The following is a 24,703-nucleotide window of genomic DNA, read 5'->3' as shown; positions in this document are numbered from 1 at the left end:
CGCGCCTGCGCGAGGTAGGCCAGCCCGCAAAGGAGATGTGGGTGCTGGTTCGGCGCTGGTGGGGCCCCCTGCCAGCGGGTGGCGGCGCGGGCCGAAGGCCGAGCCCCGGGTGGCGAGCGCTGGCCTGGCTCGGCGGGTCTCCTGGTGGGGAGGATGGCCGGGGTCCCCGAGTCCGCGAAAAGCCGCCCTGGCGGGTGCTCTTCTTCGGCACAGACCATTTCGCCCGCGAGACGCTGCGGGCGCTGCACGCCGCCAGGTACCGAGGCCGGGGTTTGGGGGGCCCAGCTACTGAGGGCGCCGATGTCCAGCCTCTTAGGGCAGCCCCGACGGTTTGGACTCCCGTTGGGGAAAATAGCGGCGCCGGAGGGGTGTGGGCCCAGATCTCGGCGTCTCCGGGCGCCCGGAAGGTGCACGGCACCCCCCTCACTACCCTGCCCCGGTCCGTCCGGTCTACACCCTACACTCCAGGCCCTGTCTATCGGTTCTTCAAGGGCTAGCGGACATCCTGCGGTGCCAAGCCCGTGCTAGCAGCTGTGTATACATCATCTCCGTCCAGTCCCCCCACCTCCCTGCCGGTTTTCCGTGTAAGGAAAGGAGCCCAGAAAGATTGAGCTATTTGCCCAAGGTTATCAGCTGAGCTAATTGGGACTGAAAAGGGGTCTGACTTCAAAGTCCTTCCCGTTCCACTGCCTTCTAGTGCCTCTGATTCATCTAATAGATACCCTTCAATCCTTTAGGTGTCTTCTTACCAGGAACATGCATCCCCTGACACATCAATGTCTTATTCCTTCACTCCTCATCTCCTCCCTGTATACAGCCGGATCTAATTTTCTGGGGCCGACATGAAGACATAATCAAAATACCAAGTATTCAAATGAATAAATTTATAAATAAGAACTCCTAGATATACATTTAGTATTTCTAAAATTTAACAAATCTTGTATATTGGAAAAAAATATTTGTGATCCAACCTGTCCTGAAGTCTATAGTATACGGTAGCTATACCCATGTATACTGCTCTGCCCCATTTCCCCCAACCTCCCGTTTTTTATTTCCCCATTCTGTTTTTTTTCTGATTGATTTACTCCCCCAACTCATTTCTGCCATCTCACTCCATCAAGTCTTCCCTACAAATACTTCACAGCAGCCCCTCATACTGACTCTCTCATCAATATTCTTGTTCCATATTCCTCCTTCTACACACTGCCCTTTGTACACACCTGGAAACACCCCCTTCACACCTTTCCTTTCCACACCATCCATAATGCTGCTTTCCCCATACTACCTTCCATATCTCTCACTGCCTGTATCCTGCCCCTTCTGCTGTGTCTTCATTTGGCAGTTCCATTACTCATGTACGTTTAGGGCCCTCTCCTATATTCCTTTTCTCGTATCTCAACGTGTGATGCAATGCCTGCTAAATATATCAATGAACAGTCTTCCTGAACACTGGAATACTATGCAGCAGATAAAAAGAATGAGGTAGTGCTATACATACTGTCATGGAATGATTACCATGGGGTGTGTGTGTGTGTGTGTGTGTGTGTATTTAAGTATTGGTTGACTAACACATGGTTATGGTACAAAATTCAAGAGAATCGAAGGACATATGGAGTCAAAGGATATATAGAGTCAGCTCCTTCCACTGATCTCCCAGTTCCCAGTTCCTCTCTTCAGAGACAGCCTCTGTTTTTAGTTTCTTATTCTAGAAATGTTCCATGCATATGTAAGCAAATATATAATTAACCCATTTTTTTAAAAGGCTCACATAATAGCATATGTAGTGTTGTTAAGAGGGAAAAAAATGTAGAGCAGTATATATAATATCCCATTTGTATAAAATGTCTGTTCTGTATGTTTCTCTTTGCCCAAGAAATTTTTAGAACTAGCCACATGGGCTCTTTAAATTTAAAATAATTAAAATTAAGTAAAAACCTAGTCTCTCAGTTATACTAGTTTTAACCATTTACCCTTAAGTGCTTCATGAATTTAATCATAAAAATACCAGAGATATGTGAAGTAGTTTAGCTTTGACCCATTGTCTTAACACTGTCACATTTTCTTCCAATCTTTCCAACTTAGTGAAAACAAAGAGGAAGAGTTAATTGAAAAATTGGAAGTGGTCACAGTGCCTTCCCCATCGCCAAAAGGACTGCCAGTGAAGCAATATGCTGTCCAGTCTCAGCTTCCAGTGTATGAGTGGCCAGATGTGGGATCTGGAGAATATGATGTTGGAGTAGTCGCTTCGTTTGGCCGACTTATGAGTGAGGCTCTTATTCTTAAATTTCCCTAGTAAGTTTTATTTATAAGGAAATATAGAGACCTTGGACTTGATATCCATAAAATGCAATAACTTGAACTCTGATTATACTTTCTTTAGTATTTTATCTTAAAATAAAAATGTTAGTGGCATGAATTGTTAAAATGTGTGGTGCTCTTTATCACTATGGGTTTTTCACCCACCCTCACTTAAATTCCATGTATATGCTGACAACTCCCAAATTTGTCCCTCCAGTTCAGATCTCTCCCTGAACTCTAGGCCTCTGATACCCAGTGCCTCCTCCACAGCTTTACTTGGATGTCTGATAGGTACTTTACATTTAAGATGTGCAAAACGACATTCGTGAACTTTCATCCAAAACCTGCTCCTTCCAAAATGTTTATCTCAGCAGATGGCACCTCTTGCTTTCTAGCTGTTCAGCCCCCAAACCTTAGAGTCTTCTTAATCCATTATCTCACACCGTTGTGCATCCAGTCCAGCAGGAAATCCTATGCCTTTGAAATCTGTTTAGAATCTTTTTTCATCACTTTCACTGCCACCACTCTTACCTGTAGTAGCTTCTTAACTGGTCTCTACTTTTGTCCTTGGCCCTCTCAGTCTTTTACCAACCCAGCAGCCAAAGCATTTCTTTTAAAGCATAAATCAGACCATGTCACTCTGCTCAAAATTCTGTGGTGGTTTTCATCTTTATTCAGAATAACAATCAGAGTTCTTATATTGGCTTGCGAATACTTGCCTACTTGGCTTGGTCTTCTGCTGGCTCTCTGGCCTCATCTTCTGGAACTATTCCTCAGGTTCCCTCCACTCCAGCCACACTGACCTCCCTGCTGTGCCTTGAACTTGACAGCATTGACCTTCCTCGAGACCTTTGTACCTACTGTTCCCTCTGCCTGGAAAGCTTTTCTCCCATATATCTGCATGGCTATTTCTTTACCTCCTCATGTTTTTGCCCAAGTGTCTTCTTATTTGTAGAACCTTTAACCACTATTAACATTGTAATCCCAATACCCCTTTTCCCTTCTCTGCTTTATTTTTCTCCATAGCCCTGAGCACCATCTGACAAACTTTTTACACATTTTGTTTTTCATTGCTTATCTCCCACTCTTGGTATATAAGCTCCCTGAGGGAAGAATTTTTTTTTTCTGTTTAGTTCACCATTGCTTGTATCCTCAGTACTTAGAACATTGCCAGCACATGGATTATGCTCAGTAAATATTTGTTGGCTGAGTGAGACTGAGCTGAACAGTGTAACTTAGAACATAAGATAATCATATATACACACTCTCAAGTGAGTAATCATGCTGATAGAGACATTATTAATGACAGATCAGTAAATTATTTAAATGGCTCATTAATGGATGAAAAGTGTATTGGGGTAAACAGCAAAGGTATTTAGATCACTTGATGGGGATTTAGGAAGCTTGTTTTAGTCATTCTGTATGCAAACTAAGTGAAGTGAGGGTAATTATGTAACTAAACTATAAATATAACTCACGTCATCCATGAAATGCACGATAGGATCTGAATGATTCTACTCATATAGTACGAAATGCCTTTTTTAGTTTTTATTTGAAATCCGAGGCATTAGCTGTTGTGGAACACCTTTGGAACCATGAATATTCTTGCTCCGTTTTTAATTGTTTCATTGGTGTCTTATGGTAAGAGAGTGAACTTAACTCTGGCTCCCTTTTCAGATGGTACAAGACTGGATATAACTGTTAGTTTTTAAAAATTTCTGGGAAAGTTTAATGATGAAAAGTAGCATATTAGTTTAGGTAGCAGTAATGAAATGGAACAGCCCACTTGCATACTAATTTATGCCTTTTCTAACTCAGTGGCATATTGAATGTCCATCCCAGTTGCCTCCCAAGGTGGCGTGGTCCAGCCCCGATCATCCACACGGTGCTTCACGGAGACACAGTTACTGGCGTAACGGTTATGCAGATCAGACCTAAAAGGTAGAACTTATTTTCTTTTCTTGAAATTTCTTGCGATTTTTAATATTGATATCAGTCTCTTTGGGCAGGAAGGAGGGAACAGGTAAATAGTTGGTGCTCACTAATTTCCCTAACTCCAAAGTCAGCCCTTCGCTTTTGTACCATCTCTGTTTTTAACGTGTTTTACGTAATAAGCCTTATATGTTTTGGTATTTATGCAGTGTCTCTTTAAAGCCCTTGTGAAATTTTTAATATTTTAATTGAAATAAATTATATCATTAACAACTGGATTTCTGTAAAAGACATTGTTTTAATGAGAGATAGATTTTTGTATATTAGTTGTTATGAGTCTCGGTTCTGCTGGCCTTGGTCTCTGTGGTCAAACAATTTTTGGAACCTGACATAAGAATATATTGTATACCAATAGTTGCTTAAACATTTAAATTTGTTACTATACTTACAATCTAAGAAACAATTATTTTAAATTGCTTCAGGAATGTATTAAGCCTCTGCCTATTGTCACCTAATTGTTCCCATATAAAAGAATAATTCACGAGTTCACAAGAGCAATTCAGTGTCTGGGATTTGCTACAGTTTACTTGAGAAAAAAAAGAGGAAGGGGGTAGATGAAACAGGAGTGGCAAAACTTTGATAATTCTAAAATCTGGGTGATTCATTAGACTTCTCACTCCGTTTTTGTGAATGTTTATAATTTTTCATAATAAACATTTTATTAAAGCTCAAGCTAAGAATAGACCACAAAGTTAAATATTCAAAATATATTTCTAGTAAAAGTCAATGGCCAGTATTTACAGAGCTTGATGTAAAGCGTAAGACTTGTGGGAATGCACACTCTTGTGCCTACTTATAATCAACAGTGATTATAATCCAGGTAAAACTCTTGTTCTTTGAGAGAGGAACTATAGAAAGAAATAATTAGGAATTTCCTAATTATACTTTCTTAGAAAAGAAATTCTTTGCTCTATGCTTTCATTATACAAATAGAGATTTTTTAAAAATAATATTTATTACTAATGACAGAATTATCTGTAATTCCAATTAGATCCCTGATATGCAACTTTATAGTTTTTTCCTTTAGGAAAAATAAATTTAAAAACTAATTACAGGTAAGATTTTACTCTCCCTTCTTTCAAACTAACATTTCTCCCTTGGTAATGACTAAGTCAAATTCATGGCCAAGGTTAAACTGTTCTTTTGGTTTGTAAACACTCATGCAGACAAACATTTTGATTGTTAGAAATTGTCAGGAATTATATTATTGTTTGTTTTTTATTTTTATTTTTGTAGATTTGATGTAGGTCCAATTCTCAAACAGGAAACCGTTCCTGTGCCACCCAAAAGCACTGCAAAGGAATTGGAAGCAATGCTGTCAAGACTGGGTGCCAACATGGTAAGTTCTCTGATAGCCCACTGCTTTTATTCACTTGCCAGATGAAAAGAACAATTACATGATTTTAAGTTGTCGTTTTTTTAAAGCGCAATTTCTGTCCATGGCTTCCTACATATTAGCTTGGCATTTGTAATCTCATGTAAGTCTTTGAGAATTTACACAGAGTGGGTACTTCATAAAGGCTTTCGAATGAAACATGTGATCCTGTAATGGACCACATCACAGCGAGGCTTTTAGACTATTCTTCCCAATTTCACTCCCCTCAGTCTCATAGATGTACCTTTCTTCTTTGTCAGACTGAACCAACAGCATTTCCTGTGTGACTATTAGCTTTCCTCCCACTTCTGTGCCTGTGTTCCAATCATTTGCATCCATATGCACTGGAATTCTGCTGACCCCCTACCTATAAATGAACTCCATGGTTTTGTATAGCTCGTTGTATAGCTTATTTAATCTGTATACAGTAGGGTCTGAGTAAATGCTTAATGACCAAATTAATGATTTTCATATGAACTTACTAATTTTCTGTAGAGGAAAACTCTCCCGCTAGCCATATAGATGGTGCTTCCTATTCTAGGCATATACTTCAGAAATGCTATTATAATAGTGGCTGTCATTTATTGAGCACTAGCTTGTGTTCTGGGACTGTTCTAGATACTCTATAAACTTACTTTTTACCTTCCCAACAAACCTTTGAGGTAGCTGTTGCTGTTGACACTTATACAGACAATGACATTGAAGGACACAGATAAGTAAAATAACTTTTCCACAATGATGTGGCCAATAGGTGGTGGAACTGGGATTTGAACATAGCATATACTATTTTTCTATGAGGCCCTACTGCCTGCCTTTCAGCAGCATGCTGAGAGTGTGAATGACTGAGGGTAGTCTGTCCTGGTTCTGAAAGCTTGCACAGCCAGGCAAAGCTCAGTATTCTCTGGAAGCAAATCAGTGACTTGCACTCTATAGAGAGTGTGGCATCTCTCCTGAAACTCCACTGAGCAGATGTATATCCTCACAGCTTAAGCCAATTAACTACCTCGCCTGTCAACCTAGCTTTCTTACAGCTGTAAATGACATGAATTGTGTTGTATTTCTGCCTTTGTTCTTTTCATCTTTGATATATTGTTCTCCTTTTTAAGCTTATTTCAGTTTTGAAAAATTTGCCTGAAAGTTTGAACAATGGAAGGCAGCAGCCAACCGAGGGGGTGACACGTGGTGAGTGAAGCCTGCAAAGACTCTTAACTCTTACGTAGGTTTTGTTTTTTGTCGATGGCATCTAAACATTCTGACTTCTTCACTTGCACATTTCCCTTAATTTTGACTAAAGAGTAAGTGCCCACTACTATGTCCTTTTCCAAAGAATGGTTGGTAAGGTTTCCCTCTCTTAATATGCAGCCTCATGAAAGATTGGAAATTTTTTTCCTACTCTTTATATTGAAAAGTATCAAACAGAGATCAGTTGAAAGACAGTGAATACCTGTTTAACTCAGCGTCAACAATTATTAATGTTTGGCCAGATTTTCTTTCATTCTCTAAATGTATGTTTATTTAATATACATATTTTCATTTCTGTTTAATCATTTGGAAGTATGCATCATGACATCATGACCTTTCATCCCTAAACACTTCATCATGCATCCCTAAGAAAAATGAACAATTCCATAATAGTATCTAATATCTAGTCCATATTTAAGTATTTTCTTAATTGTCTAAAAACATATTTTACAGCTGTATATTTATCAAACTAGGATCCAATTTTAATTAGTTATTATGTTTCTTTAGTCTCTTTAATCTAGAGTAATTCTTCCACTATTTTTTCCCCCCTCCATGTGATTGACCTTTTGAAGAAACTGGGCCAGTTGTCTGTTTCCCTCCAGTTTAACTTACTGCTGTTTAACTTATTCTTCTAGTCCTTCCATTTCCTATAAACTGGAAGTTCTAAAGGCTTGGTTAGATTCAAGCTTAAAATTTTTGGAAACAGTATTTAGTAGATGATATTATGTTCCAGTGAGATTTGTTTCAATTTATTTTTAATTTTAAGGAGCTTTTTAAATGTATGATTTAATTTTATTTTAAAAACATTTACATGATTCAAAAGTTAAAACTATTTAAAAGGATATGCTCAGAATAGTCTGGCCTCCAATCTTAAGATGCTCATATAAATAAGCCATAATGTGAGGTTGCATTAAGGCTAGTAAAGCTAAGTTTGATCACTCGATTGAAGAAGTGACTACCAGATCTGTACAGTATGAAGATGTGTTTCTCTATTTGCAAGTAGCTGTTAATTTGTGGGGTAAGACTTTGGCACCATGCAAAATTCCTGTTCTCTAACGACCTTTCACATAACAATTTTAGTGTGGATTGATGCTCCTACTTTGAATGAATTACTTAATTAGGGATTGCCAATAGTGATTTTCCAACTTTATTTACATTTAGGAATCGGCATTGTTCTGTAAGAATTGCTTTTCCTCATTAATTGGGGATGAATTTTAGTTCATCCTAAAATAACAGGGTAAATGCTTACTTTTTTCTCTAATTATCAATTTTTAGAGTAAGGAGTTGGTACCATAATTGCCTTCAGTTATTGACGGCCACTAAAGTTTTTTAAAATTATCATTTGACTCATGTATTTTCATTTATTGTGCTTTACAGTTAATTACAGTCATAATTCTTTGTGCAACTCAAATTGTCCCAGATTGGCCAGTGGGAGCTCCTTAATATTGGCTCCTGTATCCTTTTGACATCCCCTCATTCCCCAACTAGTTTTTGAGTGCTACCTGGCTGTATATCACAAGATGTGCCAGGTTCACCTTGTAAATTCTCTGTCCTACACTAGAATCAGCCCTCTCTCCCTTATTCATTTTAGTGGGGGGTGGTATTTAGAAACCATCTGGTACAATAGTATGTTCCAGCATGAGGTGTCAGTGGACAAGGCTAGGATTATGTTTTTAAAAAATACTGGAGTTCATACTGTTTCTGATTCAAACTTTAAATTACAGGGTTTTAAAAAATACTTTCTCTTACACTAAATATTTTTTCAAACAATACTAATGTTTATTTTTTCTGCATAAAATAGTTTTGAAATTGTAACACCAATATTACTACAAACAGTAAAAGTACTAAGTAGGACTTAAGATTTCTCTGCAGTTTTTTTTCTTTTAAATATGTCCTACCAAGGGTATATAGTCAGAATACTGTGTTCAAAACTTCCTGGAGATAATTATATTTTCCATGTGATTTTGCTATCTAGGTTCTTATACAGTTCGGTTTATTTACTTCATTTTGTTGTTAATTTTCAGAGTTGCTTTTTTCCCCCCTAATAATTAAATCTTATTTTTGAATATAGAAAATATTTACATGATTCAACAGTAAAGCCATTTGAAAAGGAATACTCGGAAAAGTCTTATTTCTATCACTAGCCCCTCCAATCCTGTATCCCTCCTTCTATAATAACTATTTTTATTAGTTTCTGATTTAGCCTTCTAGTTGTTTACTTTTATCAAAATAAGCAAGAACATATATTTTAAAATTGATTTTTCCATTTCACTTCCACAAAAGGTAGCATAAAATATACACTGCACCTTTTATTTTTTACTTAACCTTGTATCCAGGAAATCATTTGCTATCAATAATTTTTCTTGTTCTTTTTTTGTGGTGGCATAGTTCTTACTTGTGCAGATATAGCATAAGTATTCAACAGATTTCTTATTGGTGGACATTTGGGTTGTTTCCAGTCTTTTGCTATTTCAGTGAATAACTTTTACTCGGAATAACTTTATGCATGTGTTACTTCTTAATCTAATAGATAATACATTGCAACTTGGAGTAACTTTAACTTACATTACTCCTTGAGTGAATTTGAGGATCTTTTCATATGTTGAAGGACTATTAGCATTTCTTTTTTCTGGGAAGAGTCTTTTGCCAATTTTTCTGTCAGGTTTTGGTCTTCTTGGTCTTTAGGAATACTTTAATCAATGGATATAAATCTATATAATAGATATAAAATATTTCTAAATACAATATATAATTTTATTTATATTTGTTATATAGCTATATGTCTTTTACATATCTATATAAGTAGATATAAAGGGTTGTAATATAGATTGCAAATACTTTTAGTTTGTCATGTGTTTTTTGACTTATGGCATTTCTTTTTGTCTTGCAAAAGTTTATTTTTATCTAGACTCATTTATCATTCTTTTCTTTAATTGCTTCTGGAGTTTGAATTAGAATGATTTTTTTCTACACCTAGGTTATAAAGAAATTCACCAGTGTTTTCTTCTAGTATTTGTATGGTTTATTTTACTTTATGTTATAAAAAATTTCAAACATATACAAAAGTTGAGAAAATAATATAATGAATTCTCTTGTATCTATCATTCAGCATCAGTAGTTATCAATTTATGGACATGGAACCTAATATTCATTCTTTCTATTGGCTTTATCTTGTAGCCCCTAAGGTTTCTGTTGGTACCAGCTGTATAAAATGGGAAGAACAAACTTCAGAGGAAATATTCAGACTTTATCGTGCCATTGGAGATAAAGTAAGTTAGAAGTCAGATTGCAGTTTTATTTAATTGTGTGTATGTGTGTGTGTGTGTGTGTGTGTGCGTAATTCACTTTCAAAATATTTTTAGGAATTAATCTAATATAATCTAAAGATCTTGAAATTTGTTTTTTTAATTATTTTCATTGTGGTAAAATATATATAACATAAAATTTACTATTTTAACCATTTTTATTTTTATGTGTATAGTTTAGTGACATTAAGTAACCTCTGAGCTTTAGTTTGTTCATTGGAAAATTAGGGCTGAAATAATGTATATAAAGTGTCTAGTATACTATCTGGCACAGAGTAGGTACTCATTAAATGATCTCTTCTATTCATTTATTCGTTAAAGAAAATATTCACTGAAGGCTTATTATGTGTCAGGCATTGTTCTAGGTACTAGAGATAAAGATAATGTGGGAAGGCAGACAATAAATAAGCAAATAAATAAAAATATCAGATAGTGTGATAAGTTTCTTTATGAAAATTAAAATAAGATAATGGGATAGACTAACTGGAGGTTATTTTAGATTGGATAGATGAGGAAGGCCTTCTGAACTGACACTTAAGCTGAGATCTAAAAGACAATAAGGAGCCAGCCATGCTAAGATCAGTACAAGAGCATTCCAGATAGAGGGAGCAACTAGTACAAAACCCAAGGTAGGCTAAACCAGATAATTTCATTAAAAGAAAAGAAAACTAAAAAATCAGTATTCCTCATGAATACAGAGGTAAAAACCCTCAACAAGATTAGCAAACTGAATCAAAGAACATGTAGAAAAGGATTATAACTATAACCAAGTGGGATTTATCTGAGGAATGCAAAGTTGGTTCAACATACAAAAATCAATCAACGCAGTATACCATATTAATAGAACAAAGGACAAGAGCCACATATTTGTCTCAGTAGATGCAGAAAAGGCATTTGACAAAATGCAACAGCTCTTCATGATAAAAATGCTCAATAAATTAAGAATAGAAGAGAACTTCCTCAGCCTGATAAAGAACATCTACCAAAAACCCACAGTTAACATCATATTTAATGGCAAAAGACTGAAAGGTTTCTCCCTAAGAACAGGAGCGAGAGAAGGATGTCTGCTCTTACAACTTCTGTTCAACATTGTACTGGAGGTAATAGCCAAGAAAAAAACAAAGGTAACCAGATTGGAAAGGAGGAAGTTAAACTATCTCTGTTTGTAGATGACATGATCTTATATGGATAAACTCATAAAGAATCCCCCTAAAAAACTACTAGCGCTAAAAATTGTAAAGAAGACCTAATAGTAAATAGAAAGACCTCTGTGTTCATGGATTGAAAGACTTAATATTGTTAAGATGGCACTGCTCTCCAAATTGATATACAGATTCAACAGAATCCCTATAAAATTCCAGTTGACTTCTTTGCAGAGATCCTGAAATTCATATGGCATCCCAAGAGGCCCAGAATAGCCAAAAAATCTTGAAAAAAAAAGAACAAAGTCGGAGAACTCGCACTTCTTTTTTTTTACAAAACTTACTACAAAGCTACAGTAATCAAGAAATGTGATACTGACATAAAGATAGACATATAGGTCGATGAGATAGGCCTTAGGGTCCAGAAATAAACCCATACATTTATGGTCAATTAATTTTTGATGAGTGCCAAGACAATTTGATGGGAAAAGAATGGTCGTTTCACCACCTGGAGCTTGGACAATTGGATATCTGCAATCAAAAGAATGAATTTGTAACCCTACCTCACACCATATATAAAAATAAATTCAAAATGGAACCTAAATATAGGAGCTAAAACTATAGTACTCTTGGAAGAAAATACAGGGGTATATCAAACTTAAAGGTATAATCTTAAATTTAACTTTTTAAAAAATATTAGAAGGTCAATAAAATTTTAAATTCTTAAAATATGCAAAAAAAAAGAAAAAAAGAAAACATAGGGATAAATCTTAATGATCTTGAATTAGGCAGTGGTTCTTGGATATAATGCCTAAAAGATGAGCAACCAAACTAAAAATACAGAAATTGTACTTGAAAATTCAAAACTATTGGGCTTCAAAGAACACGCTCAAGAAAATGAAAAGATAACCTACAGAATGGAAGAAAATATTTGCAGATCATATGTCTGATAAGCATCTAGTATCCAGAATATATAAAGAACTCTTAAAACTCTACAGCAAAAAAGACGATTAGGTAATGCCCAAAAGATCTGAATAGACATTTCGCCCAAGAAGATACATAAACAGCCATAAACACATGAAAAGATGATCAGTTTCTTTAGTAATTAGAAAAATGCCAATCAAAACTACACTGAATATAAATGCTCTGAGTTGCAGAGGTCAGGCTAGAAGCAGGCCAGTGTGTCACTGTAGACTCTCCTAGACTTCGAACTGGAGTAGCGTAGAAATTGAACTCAAGAAAACAATGCACATTTTGTCAGCAATAATGCCAGACCCAGGTTAATATACACACCATGGCCCAGCAGGTTTACCCAATGTTTCTAGTACTAGATCCTGCCTATAATCTATTTTCTGTTCCTGGGGCAGGTTTCAGAAATGGAGTTCTGTATTTTCCATGTTCTTGGTGCTCAGTATCCTGGCTTCTTCATACCTCAGTCCCCGTTGCTCACAACGCTTAACTGCACACCTGTATTCCTTACGAGTTGTAATCCAGCACAGTTCTGGCACTCTAGTGGCTGTGGGGGAAAATGATAACAAAAGAGACTTTAACTGAACTTCAGCAGGTTGAGAACATGAATGAAAAACAAGTCTTATCCTCATAAGGCAAAAGTCGTGACATAGGTAGAGTGACCAGTATCTCTGCTACTAATATTGACATTGAAACTGACAACATTCCTGAAGAAACAAATAGGGCTTGGTGCTTAGTCTTCTGTTACCCAGAAGAGGGAGCTACGTGGTAAGAGCTCTTCTAATGACACTCTGTGGAAACACACCTCAGGGAAGCTGCATCTGAGAACAAGAAAATGAGGATAGAAGAGGGTAAAGGATCCCATGTAATACAATTCCAGAAGACTTTGAAAGAAACTATCCATTCGCATGACCTGGCTTATGGTAAAGCTATACCAGAGAACATGGTGCAGCATAATGGGATTTTACAGAGTTTGTGTGAAAGTCAGAGTGTGCTCAATAACCCTCATGAGGGTAAAGACCACATTATGTATAAAGGTAAACAAAGAGCTATCTGGTCAGAGCAGTGTCGTGAAATTCTAAGATCTGATGAGTTGTTAAAGTCAGGATTAACCATGGAGATGAACTTGGAAAATGAAAAGAAGGGATACATAGCTGTTCTTCAAATCTTGCCACTTCCAGATTAAGTAAAAGATAGAGATGAGATCCAGAAAACTCAGAACTCAGAATTGGATCAGTCTACTGGAGATGTCAGTAAGCTTCAGCATCAAAGGCCTCTGACGCCAGCATGAAAGCAGTCAAGGACCTGAGCAATCTAAATCCCAGAAGCCCCTTAGCGTTGTGGAAGGGAAGCCAGACAACATCAGTGGGAGCCATGACTTCCCTGAGAAACTGGATGAAGAGGAAGTGGAAGATTGGAACAGCTACCTCCAGAGGGCTGCTTCCTCCACCGCCTGGGTGGCCCGCTTTAACAAAGCCGATAAAGGCATCCATTGTGATATGAGCTGATGGCAGGATACAGAGCAAGCGAGGTCTCCTGAGCCATCACCTGCAGGGAGTAGAATGGGAACAGGGAGGAAGTCGAGACCTTTAGCTTTATCCTAAAGATGGAAACTGAGAGATATTGGTAATGATCTCTGTATAAGATGTCTTTGAGTCTATTATACAATTGATTTAAGGAAATGTATTATTCCATTTCATAGGAAATTATTTTCTGAGTTCTAGCTACAAAGAATAACTAAATATTGCAATGTCATGTTTACTTTAGAACATTGATCTCTCTTGATTTGAACTAATAAAGCTGTTACACCAACAGCTAAGTTAAGAAAATGTGACATTATAAAGCTTTTGCAATTATAAGATGTAAAACAGTAAATAAGTTGAATTGCATATGAAAAAAAAACTACACCAAGATACTACTTCACACCTACTAGGATCACTATAATTTTTAAAAAGTGTTGATAAGGACATGGAAAAATTTGGAACCCTGATATATTGTTGGTTAGAATTTACAGCTGCTATGGAAAACAGTTTGATATTTCCTCAAAAAGTTAAACACAGATATATTACTACATAATGATCCTTATCTTCTGCAATTCACCTTTCCTCTCCACTGAGAAAAGCTTGTGCTATAACAGAAGGAGTGCTTATCTTGGAGCCAGAAGTGAGGTCTGATTCCTAGAGCTGCCATTTACTAACCAATAGCAAGACCCTTATCTTCTCTGAGCTTTTGTTTTTTTTACCTCTAACACGAGATTAATGACAGGTCACAGCTGTCAAGATCAAAGGAGATAAACTCTGAATTTAAATCCATGCAAACGTGATTTTAACAGTAATGATGGTGGACGCTGAAATGACTGTATTCTTACCATCCCTTTTCTGTCTGCAACACTCTAATTACAGGTGAAGGTGAGCTTTACCTCCTCAAGGATAAGAACTGTATATTCTGATTATATTCCTAGCATATTTATAACTCAGTAAATGTAAATCTTTTTTTAGTCAGTAAGCATATTTCAAAAGTATTTTGAGTTCTTCAAAAGTAAAAGGTTACACACATGAAAATTGTTTCGTGACATTTATTGAGACCAGGTAAAGCAAAATGAGTTAACAAGTTATAGAAGAGGATATTGTACCAAAATATGTCATATGTAATGTTATAAACAATGATGAACTTTTCTTCAAATTTACTTAATTTTAAAAAATTTAATGTTTAAATCTTTGCAACAGCTAACTCTACTAAAAATTAAATGTCTTCTGTAAGAGATCTCATAAGAGCACTGAGCTGAGAATGAAAAACACATAGATTCTGATCCTTGGCTCTGCTACTAATGAGCTGTGTGTCTAACCTTGGGAAAAATATCTGCATTTCTCTGGGCCTCACCTGCTTTATCTATGAAATAGAAGATTGAACTACAGTCTGAAAATAAATTTATTTAATTCAGATATTTGAAAGAAATTATTTTCTGGTGTGTGTTAGTTTTCGTTAACATCTTTAAATCAAATTCTGAAGTATCAGGTATGTTGGAAATGTTATGTGATGAAGATGGCATTTCACGCTCGGGGAAGGGTGAGAAGGATTATCTACTAAACAGCACTGGGACAACTGGTAAGCCATTAGAGGGCTACCTTTAGAAATCAAAATGAAACCTAGATGGATTTAAATAAAAATACTAAACCACATTGTTTCTTGGTTAGTAAATAGCAGCTCTAAGAATTAGATCTCACTTCTGGCTCCAAGGTCTGAAAAAACACAATTGAATAATTTTATAATATTTAATAATCTTGAAGTGTGGAGTAGACCTTTTTAAGCATAACATGAACCACCGAAGTCATGAGAGAAAAGACTGATAAATATTACTCCATAAAAATAAAAAACTTGTGCATGGGAAAAAATAGTATACCTAAGACTAAAAATCAACAACAATAAAAATATTCAAAATACATTCATGAATTAAGGGGCTAATTTCCTAAAGGCTTTCACAAATTAATAGGCAAGAGATGAACAACTCAGTTTAAAAAAAGGGAGAGAGGCAGAGAGCATAAATGGATAGTTTTCAGAGAAATAAATAAAATGTGCACTTTAATATATAGAATGCTCCTCAGTCTCACTAATAATAAACAGCAATACATTGCCATTTTTTTCTCTTATTAATACAGTTTAATAAGAGAAAAAAATGGCAATGTATTGCCATCTAGTGCATTTAAAAAAAAAGACAAAAACAATAACCTCCAGAAATGTAAAAGTCCTCAAAAATGTATCTACCAGGTTATTTATTACCACATTTTATAATTTTATAACAGCAAAAAATTTAAAATAACAAATATTCATTATAAAGGTATTGGCTGTGTAAATTATGGTACATTCATAAGATGGAATACTATGCAGCAGATAAAAGAAGTGAAATAGTTAAGTGCACTGATCATGGTTTATGGTTAAGTAAAAAATCCCTTGAAAAACTGTATGTTCTAGATTTTTACAATAGTATTTGTAGAAAAAAATACAAGGTTATTTGTTTTAAAAATATAAGGATATTTGATGTTAACATCAAATTGCTATAACAGTGGTTACCTCTGGGGAAGGGAGTACAAAATAATTTCACTTTCTAAATTTTGTAACATAATTACTATAATGTTTGCATTTTTCATAATATGCATACATTTTTCATTAGAAATATAAATTTATAACATTAATTTTAAAATATTGTTTAATGTTAGGATCTTTTAGAGTCTGGAGACTGATATAGGAGATCGTGTTTGTGTTCTATTCAGTAAGATTTGGAGACCGAATAATTGGGAGAGAAGTCAGACCTGATTGAGACAAAATAATAGTTGAAAAGGGTTTGGGAGTTGAGTGCATTTCTTTAATCACACTTTCTTTAATTTTATTTGCAGATTCCATTGCAGACACTCTGGATGGATAATGCCATTAAACTTCTGGATTTGGTTGAAGTTAATAGTTCAGTCCTCGCTGGTACTAACTTTGAATAGCTGGCATGGAAAATGTTTTCACTCTAGTCTATTTGAAAATGTCTCTGTTTTACCATAGGTCACGTTTACTAAAAAGAAGGATTTCTAGTTTGTTTCAGTTCAATAATGATAACACTTTATGTTCATTCATAGCCTTACTCATTGCAGTGTCCTTTCACATGTATTCCTCATTTGATAATCATAGGAACCTGGGAGGTAGGCAGAACAGTGCTGCTGTCACGTCTTAAGCTCTGATTTCCTGCGCTAAGGTTTTCAGGGAGTGTAAAATGACTTGGTTCGTTTCATTCTGGTGAATATCATAATGAAAATCTGTGGGCCCTTCAGTGAGACTCAGGCCATGATATAGCATTTCACAACACAGGTCTGCTCTGAAAGCCATCAGTGCCCTCCCAGCGTGGTAGACTGAAGGAGTGTGAATCACAGGAGGAGCGGGTGTAGTTCAGAGGGAGTTGGAGTTCTCCAGGAATCTAGAATTGAGATTTGTTTGACCATGGATGAAAGCACCAGCTTATATCCTAAGCCTGCTGTATATTTCTCCACTGGTAGCTAATTATTTCCCCTAAATGGTCAAAACTAGATTTAACATTTTAGATTGATTTATGGGAGACTGGGTAAAGGACTCATAGCTTCTTATGTATAGGGAAGGCTTCCCTTTAGGTTTTAGATATGCAGAGAGCACCATGGCTCCATTTTAAGATTTGGATTGTAAAGTCAGGTCATCAGCCAGTGTGCCCACTCTAATATTAGTACTGTCTCCCAAGATGTTTTTTGATCTTTAAGAAGCACAATTAAGTTGTATAATTATTCTCTCTCTCGTATCTCCCCCTCCCCCACTCTTTAGATCCAAAATTAACAGGACAGGCTGTTATTCCAGGATCCATAACATACCACAAACAGTCGCAAATACTGCTGGTTTGTTGCAAGGTACATTTCTTTGAGTTTTGAATTACCATACTTGTTGTAGTGAGTTTGTATAGCTTGTATCATTTATCATTTTTAATTAGTACTTCACTCAGTTGCTTATCCATCAGATTGAGCCAATGGACAGTTTAATTTTCTTAAGAAATAGTAGAATCTCTGGTATAATTTTTTGAAAGGGATGAAAGTTTGCCAAAGTTTATTTTACTGAAACAACGAAAGAAGATTCAGCAACTTTAGTGTTTCCTTAAAAGAAACTTATATATTCTCACTAATCCAATTTAATTAACAAGCTCTTTTTAATAATTAACAAATCTTGTTTATTAACAAGTCATCTTGTTAAAATGACTATCAGAAAAGAGTGATATTGAGGTAGCTAGCTGAACTATAGTGCACGTGTCCTACTTGCTTTTACTATCCAACAGTGGTTAGAGAGGAGATTTCTTAACTATTTTAAATGGCTTTGGAACCATTATAAGACAATGGCGTTATCCTGAGAAGTGTTTCACAGTCCTTCCATATCCTGGGTGTTTTCCTTCCATATCCCATAATGTTTGTGTGAGATGTTTCATGCTCACAAAGGGCTGTTTTAAAATGTGTGATAGATTGACCTGACCTCTGCAGAATGCAGATACAGAACTCCTACATCAAACTCTCTTCAAGTTATTCTGGAATAACATTGATTACATATGTCTTGTCCTTCTCTGGGTCTGTGAATATCTGTATTGCAAATCTGCGATTTGCTCTCATAGAAGAAGCTGGAGTTGTCTGTACATGTGAGTTTGAGTCCCACCAGTTATGTCACCATAAACAAATCACTCACCCTCTCTGGGTATCAGTTTTCTCTTCTAAAATCAGTTTTCTCTGGGGATACTGAATCTGTCTATCTTTTAGAGTGGTTAGATAAATCACAGTAAGATACATGGACATACTCTGAAAACTGTAAAGCACCATGCAAAGATAACATACCTTTTTATTCTGTTCCTCTGTGTTTAAATAGGTTTATTCATGTCTGTACATGTGTAATCGCTCCTTAGTAATAAACTTTTCAAGTCAAAGAATTTTGTTACATATGTATTATAGTGCTCTTTGCAAGTAGACATTTAATAAGCTTTGATTTTATGATAAAAGTTTTGTTATCGCTGCTTATTCACTATTTGTCTTTTACCTTTTAGGATGGCTGGATTGGTGTTCGATCAGTGATGCTCAAGAAAACACTAACAGCTACTGATTTCTACAATGGATATTTGCACTCCTGGCATCAGAAAAATGCCCAAGCTCATCCAAGCCAATGCAGATTTCAGACTCTCAGACTTCCAGCAAAGAAGAAGCAGAAAAAAGAATTTGTTGCTATGCAACAGTGCATTAAGTAGTTCGGAAGAAGATGGACAAGACCTATTACATATTTGTAATTTATTAAAAGCCTTATTTATAAGGAATTACCTTGACTTTCAAAAAGATGACACTGTTGGAGGAAGAGATGATTATTGGGAAAAAGATGAATTACCTCACTTCCCACTTTTTAACAGTAGTTAAAAACAACTTTTCTACTTGAATAACAAAAGAAGCTTTAAATAAAAATTTAATTTATATAATATCAAACTCAAGGAGATTGTATCTTAAGAGCAAGTGCAATTAACTGGTATGCAAATGCATACAGAAAAGATGTTCTTTAAAAAGTGCATCTGTTGAATGTCTAAAATCTCTGTCCCCATTGACTGTTATGATTTAGGAGTATTTAATCTGCATTTCTGATTTTCAACAAGTAGTTAAGTCAGCTCTTTAAATTTTTCCACCATCTAGCTCCCATCAAGTAGAAAAGATAAATAATAATTTCTGTCACATTGATCTAAGGAAGTACCCACTCAGATACTGCCACAGGAGTGGGGCATCTTACCGAGGGCACAGCTCTCTGCTTATTGGTCCTGATCTCTTACTACCTAGTGATTAATGGTCTCAGTCTGCCACTCCATAATCTGGGTGGAGTCTACTGGTTGTTTAGCCAATTACCATTGCCCTTACCAGGCAGAATCTTACATATCAGACCACTCTAGTCCTTGGTCAAACTGTGTGTGAAGGCCCACCCCAGTCCAATGAGTTCACCTGCATAGAAAATAGCCTAATGCTGACTAGTGTGTGAGGGCTGCAGGTGAGGCAGTGTACTAAAAAGGGAAGTTAGTCATCATGATTGGTATGTTTAGGACTATATGAAATACCTTTTGTATAATATGAAATCTTGAGGCAAGAGTATAAGACCCATCCCACAGGGAGCAATTTCCCATTCAAGGAGCCTTGAGTCCATCCTGGGACTGGGGGATAAATGCCAGGTTTAGAAATTCCATCTTCAAGTTGGCAGCCCATTCGTTGAATAAGTAAATAGTCCACATCCCAGATAGGCCTCAGGAAACTATGTGACTCATTCTGTTCAGGCCCCTGTAGAAACCACAGTCCAGTGTGACTGAGCAGGGCTTCTCATCTGGATGAGAATCACCTGTAGTACTTCCTAAAAATGTAGATTCCTGGGCTCTACTCCAGACCTAGACTTAGAATCTCTGGATATGGGACTCTGTATTTTATCATACTCAACAAATAATTTTTATGCTAGAGTAGTAACAGCTTAACTGGTTTAAGAGGTACACATGGATCTGAGCCATATATTGGCTCCTAGGTCCAGAGTCCTTTCAGGGAAGGTGGACCACGATCTATTCTGTTCTCTGGCTAAAAAGATGGGTTTGCAAACACATTCTCTCTTTTGCAAGATGCTTCTATTTTGGTTCTTGTCACTGCTGAAAAAACATTAGACCCAAAGCAGAATTTACTTATTACTAGTGACCCAGGGTGACCCAGGACAAGTTGTTTAAATTTTTTAAACTCTGATTTCCCAATTTAAGAACATGGGTAATATCTTGAAGAATAGAAATACATACGAATACGTCCAGGGAGGTGCCTGACACATAGTAGACACTCAATAAATGATAGCTAGTATTGTCACCACTATCTAAAACTGCCATAATGCCTTCTTTGTGTCTGCAACAGTATTCCTCCTCTGGATGGCAGTAACAGCTTGTGGAGATGCCTTTAAACCAATAGGAGGAAAAGAATTTTAGAGTGGGAAATGACCTATGATTTCATAACTCAAAATTTCATTGTAGAGATGATGAAACAGGGGTCTGGCAACAGCTAGCTAGTGACAAATACTAACATTAGAACCCGAAGACAACTGTAGATTTTGTTTAAAAGGATTTTAGTCTTGGTTTAGGGGACAAAAGAAATGTTTCTGAGCATAAAAAGGTGCCCTTGAGATTGACTGCCAAAAAGATGTTTATTGTTTTTATACTTTGTACTTAAGGCTGTATATACTTTGTATATGCAGCCTATTTTTGCCATTTTTTTCTCTATATTCATCAAACAATTTCAAGGCAAAAATATACTATTTCTAGAGGCAGAGTCTTAGATTCAACAAACATGGTATGAGCCCCAGGCCTGTCACTGACCATAATAAGTCTGGGCTGGTTACTCACTCTCTCTGAATCTGTTTCCTTGTTTATGAAGTTAAAATTGTACCTACTTTGCAAAGGTGGTCATGAGGAATAAAAATAATATAGGTAATGAATCCAGCACAAGGCCTCAGTACCATCATTATTAGCTAACATTTGTTGATTGCTAGCTACAATTCTTGAGAACTTGACCGGATCTCATTTTACCCTTACAATAACCCTCTGAGCCAGATTTTGTAATCGATCCTCATTTTTCCAGGACGTTCAATAGCTCATAAGTGGTAGAGCTGGAGTTCGCACTCCAGTAGTCTGATACCAGTCTGTGGTCCTAACCCTGAACTGCCCCACCTCTATGGCAAATGATTTTATCCTTAATCAAGGAATTTAATGTGTTAGGCTTTAGTGCCCAGAAAGACAAAAATGGGAGTACATTTTAATTGTGTACCCATTATATGCAGGTGCTGTGCTAGACTATTTCAAAACAATTGTCTCATTTTAGTTACTATTTAATCACTGTCTTTATTACCTCTATGAATTCATAAAGTTTTCTGGAACCATACAGATTTTTTTTTGCTTTATTTTTTAGTATATTAGTTCAGCTCTTATGTTACAGGATTCTTTATTGTTGCTCTTTTTCAAAAGTAGATTATTGCATTGTTGTTTATGGAAAAAACACTGAGATGCTCGGTTGGCAAATAGTACTTTTGCTTAGAGATTTTTATTTTAAAAAGTTAAAAATGGACAAACATTCACATCCAAGAAGCTAAAATACAGTTTCCATTAAATAGGCATTTTCGTGTGTATACTTTTTAAAGTTTCATTGGAAGGGAGAGGCAGCGGGGGGCTTCTCAGAAAGAAGCAGCTTTGAGTAAAGGCTATTATAAAAAGTCTATAATATATCTCTCATAAATATATAAAATCCAAAATGTTAGAATTGTAAAGAACATAGGGATCATTTAGCCTAACCTTGGACTCAATTTATAGAGAAAGAAACCAGAAAGAGGAAATGTCTTGCCCAAGGATAGAACTCAGGTTTCTTAACCTCCAGATGATAATAAATTATTAAATATAAATAACTGTATATAAGTTGTTTTGATAGGACCTTTAGGTAGCTGGCTATAGAAGAGTCATGTTAGTGTGTTAATTGGGCAGTTACAGAATCCCCACTCCGTGTCTGATCCCAATAATCCAGTGTGGTATGTATTTGACACAGACTTGGTCTGGCAATGAGAAAACAACATTCATTTTCAATCTTGGGTCTTAGCATAATTTGACACATAACACTGCAGTCAATTGTACCATGAGAAGCTTTAAAAGTATAGTATTACAAGAATTTGTTATTAGTATGAAAAACTAAATGTTTTGTTCCTCTTTTACATTTTCACAAATCCATGGTCTTTGGGGGTAAAATAGGGGTAATTCACTCTGGTGGGTCAAAGGAAGGAGGCATTTTAAATAGTGGGAAGAGTAAATACAAACACCTAGAGGTTTGAGATCTCACAGTGTTCAAGGCCCCTTGAGAGAGCCAGGCCTGCTCTAGCCTGTTCACCTTGGACTTTCACTTGAAGACAGTGGCGAGCTATTGAAAGATTTAAAGCAGGGTTTAGGGCAGGATTTAAAGCATGAATACAGTTACTTTTAATTATTTTTTAATCATACAATAACATATGACTACATTCTTATATAAATTCAGATCACTAACTCTAAAGCCAAAATTCTCCTTTACCACTCCTTCCATTCCCACTTTCTCCTCAGAGGTAACCACTGTTCTGTTTGGTTTGTATACATGCATAAGAGATTTAGCTAGGATTATTTTGTATGTGTGTTTTATTTATTTTTATTTTTTAATTTTATTTTTTAAGTGTATTGGGGTAACATTGGTTAATACAATTATATAATTATCGGGTGTACATTATAATTTGACATCTATATATTCTATTGTGTAATTACCACCCAGAGTCCAGTTTCCTTCAGCTACCATGTATTTGATCCCCTTTACCCACTTCTCCCTCCCCCAACCCTCCTATATTTGACCCCTTTTACCCTACCTCTTCTCTCTTCCCCCATTCCCTACACTCTGGTAAACACTAGTCCATTGTCCATGTCGCTGAGTCTCTGTTTGTCTTGTTCATTTGTTGCTTTTAAGTTTATATCGCGCATATAAGTGATACCATGTGATTTTCAACTTTTTCAGTCTGGCTTATTTCGCTTAGCATGATTATCTCAAGGCCCATCCAGTTGTCGCAAATGGCAGTATTTAATGAATGTGTGTTTTAAAAACAAATATTATTCTGTCAAGAGATTGCTTTGAAGGATAGAGTTTGGGTTTGGGCAATTCTGAGAGCCAGCTGGCCATCTGTTTACTTTGCTTGGTGTTCATAGAATATTTTGTGAACATTCCAGTTTTTAAGTGAGATTCTCACACAAGGATTGGTGCTGTGGGAACCATTTGATAGACCCCAATCACGACAGCTGCAAACTCTCACAGCTGTGTCTCCCAGATCTGTCTGTACTATGGCCTGAGTCAAAAGTTTGCTCCCTGCAGTTGTGCAATTACAGGACAGCTGAAATTCACAGATATTAAATGTTCCTTGTTTGGATTAGGGAATGGACAATGTGCTCGCCATGTGTTGTAGAACAACTGAGGATCCAAACATGACTATAGGGTCTTTTTATCTAAGGGAAAGAAAACATTTTGGGTTTGACTTTTTTACATTTTAATTAAAGTATATATGTAACAAAACATATTGAAGTAGTTTTTCATTATCAATAGTCAAGTTAAAAATTATTACCAAACTAACATAAGGACTGCTAATATATTTGGGCACATATATAGCTTACCTCACATAAGGGCTGTTACAAAAATGAGGTCTAGGGATGTGGGATCTAAGGAATACAGTTTTTAGGTAGATATGTAAATAAATGTATTTATTCTCTCATTAATTCATTCAACAGACACTTAGTATCTATTATGAGCCTTAGTATCTATTGCTAAGCCACTGGTTGAATGACTTTTTGCCCTTTCGCTCTAAATTAAAGCTCCCAGCTCACTTGGACAGATAACGGTGAGGAGTACCCATAACGGGTTTTACATACAACCAATGATTGGCCAGTTATTCCACTCATTAAACTATTCCAAAGTTTTAAGGAAAAGCCCAGAGGTTAAAAATCTTCTGTGGGAACATGCCCTGTAACCTATGTGGTTCTTATAATAAAAGACTGCTTCCTGTGAGTGACTAAATTTGAAAGAGGTGACGGCGGGGTGGGTAGGCAAATGTTTTACTATGTTCTTGGAAAATGTGTTTGGGATTTGTCCAAGTTCTAGACTGGGACCCAGGGCTCCCGAGCAGGAGGGCGGAGGTCATAACTAAGGATGCAATTTACTCGAATTCTCCTCTGACCTTAATCACATCAATAGATACCTGGGTAAGGGCAAAATCCAAAGGCATTTATACAGGGTACAAGCTTTTCCTAAAAC

General features: G+C 36.3%; 1 protein-coding gene across 2 annotated transcripts; it reads left to right on the top strand.

The window, feature by feature from the left end:
* MTFMT (mitochondrial methionyl-tRNA formyltransferase) lies at positions 1–21,341 on the top strand. Of its 2 annotated transcripts, none has more exons than XM_016141054.2 (9): positions 1–256; positions 2,083–2,292; positions 4,141–4,239; positions 5,527–5,629; positions 6,772–6,847; positions 10,085–10,176; positions 16,715–16,793; positions 17,652–17,734; positions 18,904–21,341. In XM_016141054.2, exons 1-9 carry the CDS (start codon positions 36–38, stop codon positions 19,099–19,101), a joined length of 1,161 nt encoding a protein of 386 aa, XP_015996540.2. In that variant the 5' UTR covers positions 1–35; the 3' UTR covers positions 19,102–21,341. The 2 variants fall into 2 exon arrangements, with proteins under 2 accessions (XP_015996540.2, XP_015996538.2); XM_016141052.2 differs by having other exon boundaries at positions 4,117–4,239.
* Positions 21,342–24,703: the final 3,362 nt, after the last annotated feature.

Source organism: Rousettus aegyptiacus, unplaced genomic scaffold, assembly GCF_014176215.1.
Source record: "Rousettus aegyptiacus isolate mRouAeg1 unplaced genomic scaffold, mRouAeg1.p scaffold_m13_p_3, whole genome shotgun sequence".
In the NCBI taxonomy this organism is placed as follows: Eukaryota; Metazoa; Chordata; class Mammalia; order Chiroptera; family Pteropodidae; genus Rousettus; species Rousettus aegyptiacus.
The sequence above is the reverse complement of the archived record's forward strand: the minus strand, read 5'-3'. Positions and strand labels throughout refer to the sequence as shown.

What these genes read in the sequence shown, in the direction of transcription:
- MTFMT (XM_016141052.2), top strand. Translation starts at nt 36, where the DNA reads ATGTGGGTGCTGGTTCGGCGCTGGTGGGGCCCCCTGCCAGCGGGTGGC. An exon ending in CGGGCGCTGCACGCCGCCAG is followed by an intron (nt 257 to 2,082) that starts GTACCGAGGCCG and finishes TTTCCAACTTAG; the next exon opens with TGAAAACAAAGAGGAAGAGT. An exon ending in TAATAGTTCAGTCCTCGCTG is followed by an intron (nt 16,794 to 17,651) that starts GTACTAACTTTG and finishes CCCACTCTTTAG; the next exon opens with ATCCAAAATTAACAGGACAG.